The sequence below is a fragment of the Macadamia integrifolia genome, chromosome 1, assembly GCF_013358625.1.
Source record: "Macadamia integrifolia cultivar HAES 741 chromosome 1, SCU_Mint_v3, whole genome shotgun sequence".
In the NCBI taxonomy this organism is placed as follows: Eukaryota; Viridiplantae; Streptophyta; class Magnoliopsida; order Proteales; family Proteaceae; genus Macadamia; species Macadamia integrifolia.
Window position 1 is genome coordinate 32,613,953 of NC_056557.1, and position 14,412 is coordinate 32,628,364.

The following is a 14,412-nucleotide window of genomic DNA, read 5'->3' on the forward strand; positions in this document are numbered from 1 at the left end:
GGCAGAAGATAATGGAAAAACAAGAACAAATAATGCACACAAGTTTACGAGGTTCGACGAGATTGTTTATGTCCTTAGTAAGATAAGATCCTACTTCACTATCAATGGAGAATAGAGTTATAATATTTATCCTCATATCAGTACTCCCTGTATTAAATTGAGAGAAAATACAAGACATCGTACGCCAACAAGAAAGAGACGTAAAAGTCTTAAAAAGGAAAAGTATCAGACAAAAAAAATAATAATAAATAAAACGTGAGCAAGTTTTAGTAAATATGGGCCTGGGAGTGAGAGTAAATTCCACTTCTTTATATTTACAAGAAATCCGGTAATATAATTTGTGTTCATTACCAAACAGGCCTGCAGGTTCTCCTGAAGCTTTGCGGATTTCTGTCGAGAACTTTGGTCTCCAGTTGCAGATCAGATGAAGGCAATGGAAGCAGAAGCCACGCTCTCGAAGATCCCTCCGTGAGTTCCTTGTCAGAACTAATTGTCCTTTTAATACATTTCCGATGTTTAGTTTCCTCTTCAAAAGAGTCCCAATCGGGAGAACTGTGAGAGATTCAACCGTCCAACTTGGTTTTCTGCAAAGCCCTTCATCTTTCAAGTACATCTCCTCAAAACCCTTAAGAGATGAGATCCCTTTCGTTGTCTCTTACCTCATGAGCTCATGTGGGCTCTCACCCGCAGCTGCCATCTCTGCATCCAAGAAGGTAGATTTTCAATCCTCTGATAGACCAGATTCAGTTCTTACCCTTTTCAGAAACCATGGATTCACGGAACAGCAAATTTCCACTCTCGTTAGAAAGTGCCCATCATTGCTCGTGTCTAGTCCTTCAAAGACCCTCCTGCCTAAACTTGAGTTCTTCCATTCGTTGGGCCTTTCGTGCCCTAACATTGCCAAAATCCTCTCCGACGATCCATGGGTTTTGTTCTGTAGCTTAGAAAACAAAATCACCCCTGCTTTTAATTTCTTCAAAAGTTTAGTTGGGAGTCTTGGGACTGTGGAGAATGTTGTTATTGGTCTAAAGCGTCAAGCTCGTCTCATCAATTGTGATATACAGAATGTGGCTCGAAATATTGCAATCTTGAGAGAAATTGGAGTGCCTGAATCTATTATCGTGAGTTTACTGACTTACTATCCCAGCACAATGACACCTAAAAATGATCGGTTCAAACAGATAGTTGAGGAGATTAAGCAAATGGGTTTCGACCTTTCAAAATACACGTTTATGAGTGCTCTCAATGCCCTTACCTCGATGAACCAATCAACATGGGAGCAGAAATTGGAGGCTTATCGAAGGTGGGGTTTTTCTGATTGTGAGATTCTCTCGGCATTTAGGAGGTATCCTTGGTTTATGAAACTGTCTGAGAAGAAGATAAGGGGACAGATGGACTTCTTGCTGAACAAAATGGGTTGGGAATTGGCAGATATTAAGAGGAACCCACAAATTCTCGGGTTTAGCTTGGACAAGAGAGTTATCCCTAGGTGTTCTGTTCTTCGAGTTCTGCAATTGAAAGGTCTAGTGGAGAGAGATCATAGTATAGGAAGTGTGTTGATAAAGAGTGATAAGTCCTTCATGGAGAAGTTTGTGACCAAGTACGAGAAGGAAGTTCCTCAACTGTTGGATGTATACAAAGGGAAGATTGGTCTGCCAGAACTAGGATATGGATCTGATGAAGTCAGTAGAAGGAAACTTATTGAGAAAATATTAAATTTTTGAAATTCAATATGAATCTTAATGTTTCCCTGTTTTCTATACTTTTTCTATTGCAGTTCATTCTCACTTAACCTGAATTATTTTATTTATCGCAACAGAGTGACCTTGCTGCTTTAAAAACCTATATTGATTTGTCTATATTTGAATTAACCTTTAACTATTGTCCTCTGGGATATCTTAACTTCAATGAGCTTGGTACATCTATGCATGGAATATATAGACTGTATTTATCTCAAAACTTAATGTTATGATGTTTTGCATGCATCCTTCAGGTGATTGATTCAGTAATGTTCTCCATCAGTTGACAGTTTAGATCTGATGCATGTAAACTGCTAGGAACTCAGCAGAATATCAGTTTTGTGTCTCAACTTTGATTTACTCTGGACTTAAGGTGAAAATAAATTGTTTGCCATGGGGTATTAGGATGCTGACAACTTGCAAAATTGGCCTTTTACAACTTTGATTAACATTTATGTACAAATAAGCTTGTCCTTTATGTTATCAAGGCTGCTCTAAATGTCTGACAAAATTTACTGATGATCTGTCATGAAAAAGAAAAGCAATTGGACCCCCCAAACACCCCCCCCAAAAAAAAAGGGGGGGAGGGGGGGGGATAAAAACCAAAATTACATAGAAAACACTTTTTTTGGATGTGTTTGGTCCTCAACATGTAGCAATTAAAGAGTAGGAATATAGCTGTTTTGTTACTGAAGATTCAGTCTTGGTCACAGACCTGCCTGTCATGGGATTGAAGCACATTCTATCCAGAAGAAAATAGAGAAAAAGATATAAATGGATGATTATATCTGTGAAAACCCATTCATTGTCTTCTTTGTTTTTTAATTATTTTTAAAATAGCTCCATATTTTAACACCATAAATTTAAGTCTTGTTTTCGAGGGAAAGTTGATTTTTGTGGACTTGAAGGGATCTATCATTGTTATATGGGCTAGTCAGATGTCTTACAATAGTGAGCTTGGATACCTTTATTATAGAATTTTTGCATTTTATTCATGCCACAAGTTTGAATGATGGTTCTTTTGCCAACATCAGACTCATTGCTCAATTTGGCTTTTCAGCAGTTAACCTTATGCCAGTTCCACTTTTTAACTGTTGTTAAATGAGCAGGAAATCTGTTCTCTGATCAGGTCTAAATCCTATATGAACTTAAAAAGCAGTATGTAGTTTGCATTGTGGTATTCTGACCTTCCAAATGGTTGACTGCTGTCTCTCATCTGAAATGTGTACAGATATTTGTTTTTAATATTTTTTTTCTATTACTAGGGCTGACTGTTTAACAGGGACATTTTGAGAAATTAGTTATGGGATCCTCCAAATGAAACAAGGGGGGTGGTAAATCCATAGTATGTGCTTGATGTAAACAATGGCATTATTTATTATTTTTTTTTCTTGGGGGAGAGGGGTGTTTACCACAGAGTTGATTCATGTAGTTGTGTTTATGTATTTAATTTTCATTACTCATGTAGTTGTGTTTTTGTATTTAACTTTCATTGGATTGCAGAACCTAACTTTTTCCCCTCTACAAGGGTAGCTTCTCTTAATGGGCAGAAAAAAAAAAAAAAAAAAACCTTTCCCTATCAAGATAGAGTGCATGATGTAAACAATGGTATGGCTTTTTTGGGATTTTTTTAACTGGAGTTGATTCATTTAGTTGTGGCCATTTAGTTTTCATTGGATTGCAGAACCTTCTTTTCCAGCTGTGAGAGAAGCTTTTCTAAATGGGCTGTTTAAGAGAACCTTACCTGGGGGAGGGGTGGGGGGGTTAGGGACGTCAGTTTCTTGATCATCATGCCTTCACTTCCCTAGCTTGCCTGTGCAGTTTCTAACAGTTAGTAATAAAGCTGGATTTTCTTCAAGCTGTATAAAGTTGTGAAAAAGTCAACTTTTAAGGGAGGAAAAAGGCAAAAAACAGATTAGGTTCATTTCTGGGATTAGAAAAAATAACTTCAAACAAGGAAAATAAATAAAAATCGATAAACACTCCCCCTTAAAAGAAAATGTTCCTAGAGAGGCAGCTCTACATGGGCATCCCTAGACATCTTTTATATACCACATTACATATAATTTTCAATGTGATCTAATCAATAGATCAATTTCAGGCAACATTTGATTGGCCCAAAAAATATCTGATCATGGTCATGTGATTGTATTCATTACCAAATAGACCTGCAGCTTCTCCTAAAGCACCAGTTGCCAAAGGCTTCGTGGATTTTTACTCTCCAGTCCTTTGTCAGCTACTTAGCATTCAACTTTTTGAGAACTTTGGTCTCAAGTTGCAGGGTAGATGAAAGCAATGAAAACAGAAGCTGTGCTTTCGAAAGACCTTGTAAGTTCATAGTTAGAAGTTGGAACTAATTGTTTTTAGTAAATTTCCGAATGTTTAGTCTTCGAAAGAAGTACCAATCAGGATAACTGTAAGAAATTCAACTACCCAATTGGATTTTCTGCAAAACAAAATCCTTCCTCTCTCAACTACTTCTCCTCAAAAACCTCAAGAAATCGGAACCCTTTCATTGTCACTTTCCTCATTAGATCATGTGGACTCTCACCCACAGCTGCCATTCTTGCATCCAAGAAGTTCTTTTTTTGAATCCTCTGATAGACCAGACTCGGACCCTCTTCAGAAACCTTGGATTCACCAAAGCCCAAATTTCCAGTCCCATTGGAGAGTTCCCCTCATTGCTCGTGTCCAGTCCTACAAAGACCTTATTCCTAAACTTGAGTTCCTCTATTCCCTAGCCACTTCTAGCTCTAACCTTGCCAAATCCTCTGTAAAGATCCATGGGTCTTCTCACTAGCTTAGAAAACCAAATCATTCCTGCTTTTAGTGTGGAGAATGTTGTTCTTGGTCTAAAATGTCAAGCTCATCTCATCAATTGTAATATAGAGAATGTGGCTTGAAATATTGCAATCTTGAGAGAAAATCAGTGCCTGATTCTAATATCGTTCGACAGGGTTAACTTGTTGCTTTTGAAACCGATATTGATTTGTCTGTATTGGAATTAACCTTTCTCTTTTGTCACTGGGATATCTTAAATTCAGTATGCTTTGTACCTCAATGTATGGAATGTATAGAATGTATTCAACCCCAAAGCTCAGTATTATGATGTTTTGCCCTCATCCTTCGGGTCATTGATTCAATAATGTTGTCTAGCAGTTGACAGTTTAGATCTGATGCATATAAACTGCTGGGAACTCAGCAGATAATCAGATTTGTGGTTGAACTTTGATTTACTCTGAACTTGAGTTGAAAATAAGTTGTTTGCCATGGGGTACTAGGGTTCTGACAACTTGCAAAATTGGTTTATGTTGTCGGAGGTTTGAGAACAGGGGGCTTAACATAGTTTGCATTGTGGTATGTCACCATTGAAATTGGTTGATTGGTGTCTCTCATCTGAAATATGTAAAGATAACTCTGTTTCTATTACTAGGGTTGACTGTTTTAACAGTGACTTTTTGAGAAATTAGTTATGGAATCTATCAAATGAAAAGGGGAAAAAGAAGGGGGGGGGGGTGTGGGGCATTGATTTTTGGGGGTTTTACCACAGAGTTGATTCATGCAGTTGTGTTTATGTATTTAATTTTCATTAGCTTGCAGAGCCTGCTAATTTCCCTCTCTCGCTCTAAGAGAAGCTTCTTTAAAGGGTTGGAGAAGGAAACCTCAATCTATCTAGACACAGTGGATGATGCACACAATTGTGTGACTGTATCATTTGGTTGTGCCATGGATCCTACCAAAAAAAATAAAGTTGTGCCATGGGTGCCATGCAAGGTGTTAAATCATTTGTGAACTTACTTTTTTGTCCTAGTATTACATACTATTTTTTTCTTCAATGATTGCGTAAATGACACCCCCCCTAGGTATATTTAAACTTCTAACATTCTTTTGATTATCCATTGTTTGATAATGGTTTATCATTATGTCGTTATTAAAAACTGTCATTGTTTTCATATTTTTTTAAGTATATATGTAACATGATAAGATTTACCTTCGTTAAAAAGGAATTTTCACTTTTTTTTCTGGGTGAAAGAATTTTCACTTTTTTTTCTGGGTGAAAGAATTTTCATATTGGCACCCCCTTAGCAAAAAATGTCTTACCGTTAATAATAAAGTTTTCTTCAAATTGTATGAAATTTATAATAAACTCCTACAGGGAAGGGAAAGGAAAAAGAAGAATAGGTTCACTGATAGGATTAGAAAAATAACTTCAAACAAGTAAAATAAATAAAAATTGAAATCAATGCCCCCATTAAAAATGTACCCATAGATATAGCTTCCATGGCTCCCTTAGATATCTTTTATCTACCACATTACATATCAATTACTACACCTTACAATCTATGAGTCAATTTCAGGCAACATTTGATTGGCTCAAAAGATAGTGCTTCAAAAAAAAAAAATCTATACTCAATGAGCCATGTGATTTGGGTGTTGGTAAGAAATTTGACTGGTGGTGATTCACATATTTCCCATTCTATCCAACTACTAGAGCGGGATCCGGCTCTTCTTCATGAAGCCCAGGACCAGAGAGTGATCCTAGGGTTGGGAAAACTTAGCCATGCGTCCCTAGTTCAGCCCAGCCCTAAGATCACCAGAATATTAAGATCTTTTTTTTTTTTTTTATGTTTAAAATTATAAGTGAATAAGATCAATACATGAAGACCAGGTCATATGGTTGAGATAAACCCATTAATTTAATGTATCTTCTTTGGGGACGAATTAACTATCCAATAATGGGAATAGCTTAAATAGTCATTTAAAATCTACATGGCAGAAATAGAATAATTGTTGTAACCCAGCAGTCACTGAGAGGGGGGTGAATCAGTGAGTCTAATTCCGATCCCTAAAAAACTGTCTGATGTCTGGCTAAGAAAAACCTGATATACCTGTCCCTGTTTGCACACAGTCATATGCACACTCAGCCTCTCATAGGCACTTCCAAGTGTGCACACCCATTCCACGCACTTCAATATAAAATACAAACAACAAGCACCCACAACACAAGGTTTTTACGAGGTTCGGCAAATTGCCTACATCCCCGGAGTAGTGCTTGTAAAGGCTTCGTACCTACTTAATATACTACTTTTGACTGCACCCACGGTCGGGAGCACCCACACCTAATTTTTTCAAGCCGAAGTTGAGATGACACTCGCAGTGCCGGTACAATGTGTAGCATCCACTACACGGGAGCACCCACTCCCGGTGCTTAGCACCCACTAAGCACTTAATAAAGAATACAGTAAATTTGAGCTTTCATATCTGCTCAATACTGCACTCACAGTCGGGAGCACCCACACCCAATTTTTTTAAGCCGAAGTTGAGATGACACTCATAGTGTCGGTACAATGTGTAGCACCCACTACACGGGAGCACCACTCCAGGTGCTTAGCACCCACTAAGCACTCAATAAAGAATACAATAAATTTGAGCTTATATCAATGCCCTACAGTCAAACTCTGCCTAGCATATACATCCACAACTAGCTAGCACACTTACACTTCATCCACAACTAACCTAGCATGTATATATTCATCCACAACTAACCCTAACATACATGCATATAATGTAAAATCAAAGGTTAGAGAATCTCACAACTGATTGCTTGGGATGACTGGAAACTTGTACTGACAAGTTTGGTGCTCACACATTCTCTCTCCTTGGCTTCTTGCTCTTTAAAGCAAACACATCCTTACTTTCTTCTCTTCCTCCTTGGCTTTGAGTTAACGTGTCATTAACACACTTCAACCACCTCTTTTACCTCCTTTAATATTCTAAGAACATTTATCATCAAGTATTCATATTCATTCAAGGATCAACAAAGAGGGGGAAGCTTCTCTTACCAAAACCATAGCATTCCTTCACTCAAAACTCATTTTTCTTGCTTCCATAGTGTAGGGCTTGAAAAAAAGAAAAATTTACAATTTGGTTCACCCAAATCTGAGTTAAAATGAGGGAGACATGACCATTTGAAGTTGGAGCAATGAAATAGCCTGAAATAGAATCTTCGTAGGAGTGGCGTAGGCTACACTGGCGGCAAGCTCAATAGGGGCACAAATCTAGCCGTAGATCTCATCAAAGAGTATCTAATAATATGAGCCGTCGGATTCCCACAACGGATAGTAAACATGAACCGTAGATCTAGGATCATATGACGTCATGATGATGTAGGCGGTCAACGTTGCGTCAGCGTTCAGAAACGTTGTCGACATCCTATTAGTTAGATCGGGGCGATTCACGAAGGGTTGTCGGCTATGTCTAATAAAGTATAGGTTGCTCGTAGCCCTTGGATTGAGATCTTCAGATCTGGTTTAAATAAGATCTCATGAGATATTGAGAAATAGCATCTATCAATGCCACTTTTTGCATGTGCGTAACACCGTCGCATCCTCAATCATGTACAACGCCAACATATGGTTCTTGATAAGTCCAACCAATGGAAAATCTAGCTCAAGCATATTCAGCGTCCGATCCAGCGTCAATTCGTGAGCACTCTTAGATGGAAATCAAGCCTACGTGGTCAAATATGGACCATCCATTTCACAACCCTATACTCTCTTTTATTACAATCAAGCCCCTGCCTCCATATATTTCATTGCTTAAAGACCCCTTGCAATTCAGACCTTCAAAATCTTAAAATTACATAAAGCCCTTCAAATTTTAAAAATAAATTCCGAAAAATCCACCCAACACCAAGAACAACGGATGAATTTTCGGTTTGGATTTTCAAACTGGCTTTACGGAAACACTTATAACTTTTTCATAAGATATCCGATCGAGATGAAATGAAGTGCGTTGGAACCGTAACTGGATGCTCTATGACTTTCGAAAAGACTCAATCATCTGACTCATCGATGTAAAAAGACCAAAATGGCCCTAGACCTTTCCAATGACTCATCTTTCTCATACGGAATCGGAACGCAATGAAATCAGAACCGTTGAAAAGATTGGATTTTTGTCGTATTGTTATATGGAGAACACTTTCTTTAAAAAATTCATCTTCAATGCTGAAACTACCATCGACTGCCACAAATGTCATAACTTCTTCATACAGTATCAGAATGCGACAAAATTAGATGCACTGGACTAGATAAATTACAATCTATATTTTTCATGAAGAAATGATCTTCTAAAAATGTCACTTTTACTGCCAAAAATGTCTCCGAGCGTAAATAGGTCAATTTTACCAGTTTTGACCCAGAAACCCGCACCACATACTAAGGATGTATCAAACCATTCCATGCATACCAAGGAGTTCTATTATCTCATCGGTGACACTAGACACTGTTATGTCATCATTTTCATCCACATCACCCAAACTGGCCACGTCATCATCGCCACGTGCTGTTGGGTTACGAACAAGGACAACCATAAAACAACAATAATTGTATCAAAATTCCTCTGTATTGTAACTTATGTAGATAAAAAAATATTCGAAAATTTTTAAGTATAACAATGCTTTATGATATTACTCATATATATGTCAAATTTACTTACCAAGTGAGTCACCCCAGTCGAGTCAATAAAACATAAAATCTTATGATCTAATAGTCATGATTTTATATGATGATCATTGAGTCATGAAGATTCACCTAAGTTTGAGAAATTATCAAATCAATTCTAAGCTAGCGTCAAGTTTTTGTTGATCATGTGAAACTCACCGGATGTTTTTTCTTAATTGAGTCATATATTATTTAGGGAAAATTACATGATTACCCATTTTTAGGTTTCTCTTTACAAAATTACCCATCAAAAGTTTCAGTTAACAAAAATACCCAAAATTAGGTTTGGGTTTATAAAACTACCCACCCAAAGTTTTGATTAACAAAAGTACCCAAAATCAGGTTTGGGTTTACAAAAACACCAAAAATAGTGACTCTTCATCTTCTACATATAATCATGTCTTTTTTTGTAATGAAACTTTGAGTGAGTAGTTTTGTAATTCCAAACTCAATTTTGGATATTTTTGTTAACTTAAACTTTAAATGGGTAATTTTGTTCAGGGCTTGCAAAGTTGACTACACATAACTACTAAGAAACCTTTGCAAGCGATAAAGCAGCAAGAAAGTGAGTAGGACAGGGATTCAAGTAAAGAATCTGCAGAAGGCCCACAATTGTCTACAACGAGTCATGACTGAATTCAAGTCGAGCGATGAGAGGAGCGAGAGCAAAATCCTTATCGTGGAGAGAACGAGCCTGCGAGCGAGTAGAAAAAATGAGCCATAAACCAAGAATCTGCGATTCAAATTCTCCTGATCAGTCAGTAGGCAACCTTGATGGCACTTGGCTTGTTTTTCAAGATAAGTGAGTAGTTTTGTAATTCCAAACTCAATTTTAGATATTTTTGTTAACTGAAACTTTTGATTGGTAATTTTGTAAAGGAAACCAAAATAGGTAATCATGTAATTTTTTCCTATTATTATTTTTCAAAGACTACAAATCTACAAAGAAAAAGAATTCTACAACTACATAAAACCCTAAAATTTTTTATCCAGTTTTTTTTTTTTTTCTCACCTAGAGCAACTATAGCCTCACTCCTTCCACTCGGAGAAAGAGGAGAAGAATTATGTTGAAGAGACCTGCAGATGCAGATTCTACTAAGCGCCAGTTGCCAAAGGCTTCGCGGATTTTCACCCTCCAGCCTGTAGTTACCTTTCAACATTCGGCAACTTTCTCTGAAGTTGCAGAGCAGATGAAAGCAAAGGAAACCGAAGCCGAGCTTTCGGAAGACCCCTCGTAAGTGCATACTCAAAACTAATTGCGCTTTTAGTAGATTTCCGAATGTTTAGTTTACTCTTCAAAAGAGTCCCAATCGGGAAAGCTGTAAGAGATTCAACAACCCAACTGGGTTTTCTGCGGAACTCTTCATCTCTCAAATCCATATCCTCAAAAGACTCAAGAAATCAGAACCCTTTCGTTGCCTCATACCTCATCAGTTCATGTGGGTTTTCACCCGCAGCTGCCATATCTGTATCCAAGAAGATTGATTTTGAATCCTCAGAAAGACCAGACTCGGTTCTTACGCTCTTCAGAAACTATGGATTCACCGAACCGCATATTTCCAGTTTCATTAGAAAGTGTCCATTATTGCTTCTTGCCAATCCTACAAAAACCCTTCTCCCTAAACTTGAGTTCTTGCATTCGTTGGGCATTTCGAGCCCTAACATTGCCAAAATTCTCTCCAACAATCCAAAGTTTTTGTTCTGTAGCTTAGAAAACAGAATCATACCTGCTTTTAATTTCTTCAAGAGTATAGTTGGGACTGTGGAGAATGTGGTTATTGGTCTAAAACGTCAATCTCGTTACATCAATTATGATATTCAGAATGTGGCTCCAAATATTGCATGCTTGAGAGAAAATGGAGTACCGGAGCCTAATCTCGTGAAATTACTAACCTACTACCCCAGAACGATGATGCATAAAAATGACCGGTTCAAACAGAGCCTTGAGGATATTCTGCAAATGGGTTTCCATGCTTCAAAATACATGTTTATTATTGCTTTACATGTGTTTATATCAGTGAACAAATCAACATGGAAGCAGAAATTGGAGGCTTTTCAAAGGTGGGGTTTTTCTGAGAATGAGATTCTCTTTGCATTTAAGAGGTATCCTTGGTTTATGACACTGTCTGAGGAGAAGATGATGAGCCATATGGATTTCTATGTGAACAAAATGGGTTGGGAATTGGCAGATATGATGACGAACCCACAAATTCTCGGGTTTAGCTTGGAGAAGAGAGTTATCCCAAGGTGTTCAGTTCTTCGACTTCTGCAATTGAAAGGTCTAGTGGAGAGAGATCATAGCATAGGAAGTGTGTTGATAAAGAATGACAAGTCCTTCATGGAGAAGTTTGTGACCAAGTATGAGAAGGAAGTTCCTCAACTGTTGGATGTATACAAAGGGAAGATTGGTCTGCCAGAACTAGGATATGAATCTAAGGAAGTCAGTGGGAGGAAACTATTGTGAAAATATTGAAATTGAAAACTGATCTTAATGTTTCCTTGTTTGTATTTTTTTCTCTATTACAGTTCATTCTCACTGAACCTGATTTATTTAGGTATGACAACAAAGTAACCTTGCTGCTTTTGAAACCAATTTTGATTTGCCCTTAGTTGAATTAACCTTTTGCTATTGTCCACTGGGATATCTTAAATTCAGTAAGTTTTGTACATATATGAAATATAGAGATTGTATTCAACCCCGAAACACATATTTTGTGTTTTGTGTGCATCCTTGAGCCCATTGATTCAATAATGTTCTCCATTAGTTGACAGTTTAGATCTGATGCAGTTAAACTGTTGGGAACTCAGCCGGAAATCAGACTTGTGGCTCAACTTTTATTTACTCTGAACTTGATGCGAAAATAAGTTGTTTGGGCTACTAGGCTACTGAAAACTTTCTTTTGGTTTGTTTGGTCTTCAACATGTAGCTGTTAAAGAGTAAGAATGTAGCAGTTATATTGCTGAAGATTCTGTTTTGGTTACACACCTGCCTCTTATGGGATTGAAGTACATTATATCCTGAAGAGAATAGAGAAACAGACCCAGCTGGATGATTATGTCTTTGAAAACCCATTCATTGCCTTCTTTGTTTCTAATGAATTTTAAAATGGCTCCACTGTTTAAAACAGTCGTTAAGCTTCTTGTTTTTGAGGGAAAGTTTATTTTTTCAGATTTGAAGGGATCTGTTATTGTTATAGTGCCTAGTTGGATATCTTAAAATCAGTGTACTTGGTTACTTTTATTTATAGAATTTGTGCATTGTATTCAGGTCACAAGTTGGAATAATGGTGGTTCTTTTGCCACCCATCGAGCATTGCTCAATTTGGCTAATTTGACTTTCCAGAATTAAACCTTACCGCGATTCCACTTTTGAACTGCTGTTGTTAAATGAGGAAGAAATCTGTTTTATGATCTAGTCTAAATTCTTTCTGAACTTCAAAAGCTGTATATAGTTTGCATTGTGGTATTCTGACCTTTGAAATTGGTTGACTGATGTCTCTTATTTGACATGTACAGATTTACTTTGTTCTATTACTAGGGCTGACTATATACTAGTGACTTTGATCTCTGAGAGAGAGAGAGAGAGAGAGAGAGAGAGAGTCATTGTATCTGCTTGATGTATACAATGGCTTCTTTCTTTTTCATTTTTTTTTGGGGGGGGGTGTTTGTTGGGGGGTGGGGGAGGCTTTGTTTATGGATTTATTTCCATTTTCTTCTTTTGTGTGTGTGTGTGTTCCATCAAAATTCAGTCCAAAGATGGTGATGGATTAAAAAGTGTTATATATTACAGGGATGTTATTTCATTATAAAAGAATGTAATTGCATTTTTATAATTTTATTGTCAATTTGAATTCAATTTCATTTGACTCCCTTTACTTGTTTGGAGTAAAAGTTTGACTAATAAGATGGATGTGGGTTTTCTATCACATGGATCTGCTCGTGTCTTTGAATCTTAACCCTTTTTTTTTTTAACCTGTGGTGAAAATATGCAGCACTTCTTTTTTTTTTTTCTCCTAAGATGAAATACCCATGACAATATTAAGATGGCTTCTCCAGCTAGACATTCACCCGCGTATTGATATTAATCTAGGATACATAGCAAGTCTCCATTAATATTGGCCTATTTTTACCCTATACCAATGCGAAGGAGGTATTTGATTTTATAGGCCGAATTAGTGTTCATCGATCTTGATCCAAATTGGCTGATCCACTTAATTCACTTTTTGTTTTTAACGAAATGTTGATTCTAAAAAAGAAATTTTATTTTATTTTATGAGAAAGAAGAAAATATATTCAAGAAAAGTTTTTAAGTACATCAATGTTAAGATTGATGATATCAAGGTTAGATTGTTTGTTCATGGCCATGTAGGCTATATATGGCATGAGAAGAACCACATCGGTGTGGTATTTTTTTTTTTTTTTTTTTAACTCTACTTGTCTTTTTCAAAGTATGGTAATATGGGGAAATAAAACTTGGTTATGGTGAGTCATATATATATATATATATTTTAAATAGATTTTCACATAACTCGACAAAAATATCAAGTTTTGGACCAGTCTGATTATTTATTAAACCCAAGTGAGTCTTCGTGACTCTGCATATATTCATGTGTTTTTTTTAATATATATATATATATATATATATATTTTTACTTGACTTAGGTGATTCACCTGAGTCAAAACCTAGTTTTGCAACCATGAAGCAAACACACCCATACTCTCTTTTATGTTTTATCTTTCCTTTTTTAAATAGAATTTTTGTATGTTCTATTATCAAATATGTCTTATATAGATCTGTCCCATTGCCAATTTTTTAACCATAAAGTGTAAAATAAAATAGAAATAGGACGAGGATGGTGGCATGCTAGTTTAAAGCTAAGGTTTTTTTTTTTTTTTGTTCTATTTTTGTTTTTATTTTTTTTTATTTTTCAAGTTCAAGGGCCTAGTTTAAGCTAACTTACTCTTCAAACAATGTAGATAGCGAGGAGGCAAGAATCTACAGTATCATGAATAAATAAATATATTAAAACATAAAAAAAAATACAAAATAAAAATGCCATCAAAAGGAACTAGGCCAGACAAACAAAGAACAAAAGAACAAAAACATCAATCCACAACTTAAAGGCATCAATTTTTTCACTTGGTTGAAAGAAAAAACAAGGGGCAAACCG

The 14,412-nt window shown here is 36.5% G+C and overlaps 1 protein-coding gene across 1 annotated transcript; it reads left to right on the forward strand.

Moving 5' to 3' along the window:
* Positions 1 to 328: 328 nt before the first annotated feature.
* LOC122084326 (transcription termination factor MTERF15, mitochondrial-like) lies at positions 329 to 11,834 on the forward strand. The gene is made up of 2 exons (XM_042652489.1): positions 329 to 1,693; positions 11,610 to 11,834. Exons 1-2 carry the CDS (start codon positions 513 to 515, stop codon positions 11,662 to 11,664), a joined length of 1,236 nt encoding a protein of 411 aa, XP_042508423.1. The 5' UTR covers positions 329 to 512; the 3' UTR covers positions 11,665 to 11,834.
* The last annotated feature ends 2,578 nt before the right edge of the window (positions 11,835 to 14,412 follow it).

Coding starts and splice junctions, on each gene's coding strand:
- LOC122084326 (XM_042652489.1), top strand. CDS start 513: ATGTTTAGTTTCCTCTTCAAAAGAGTCCCAATCGGGAGAACTGTGAGA. Junction 1,694..11,609: donor TCTGATGAAGTCAGTAGAAG/GAAACTTATTGA, acceptor AAGTATGAGAAG/GAAGTTCCTCAACTGTTGGA.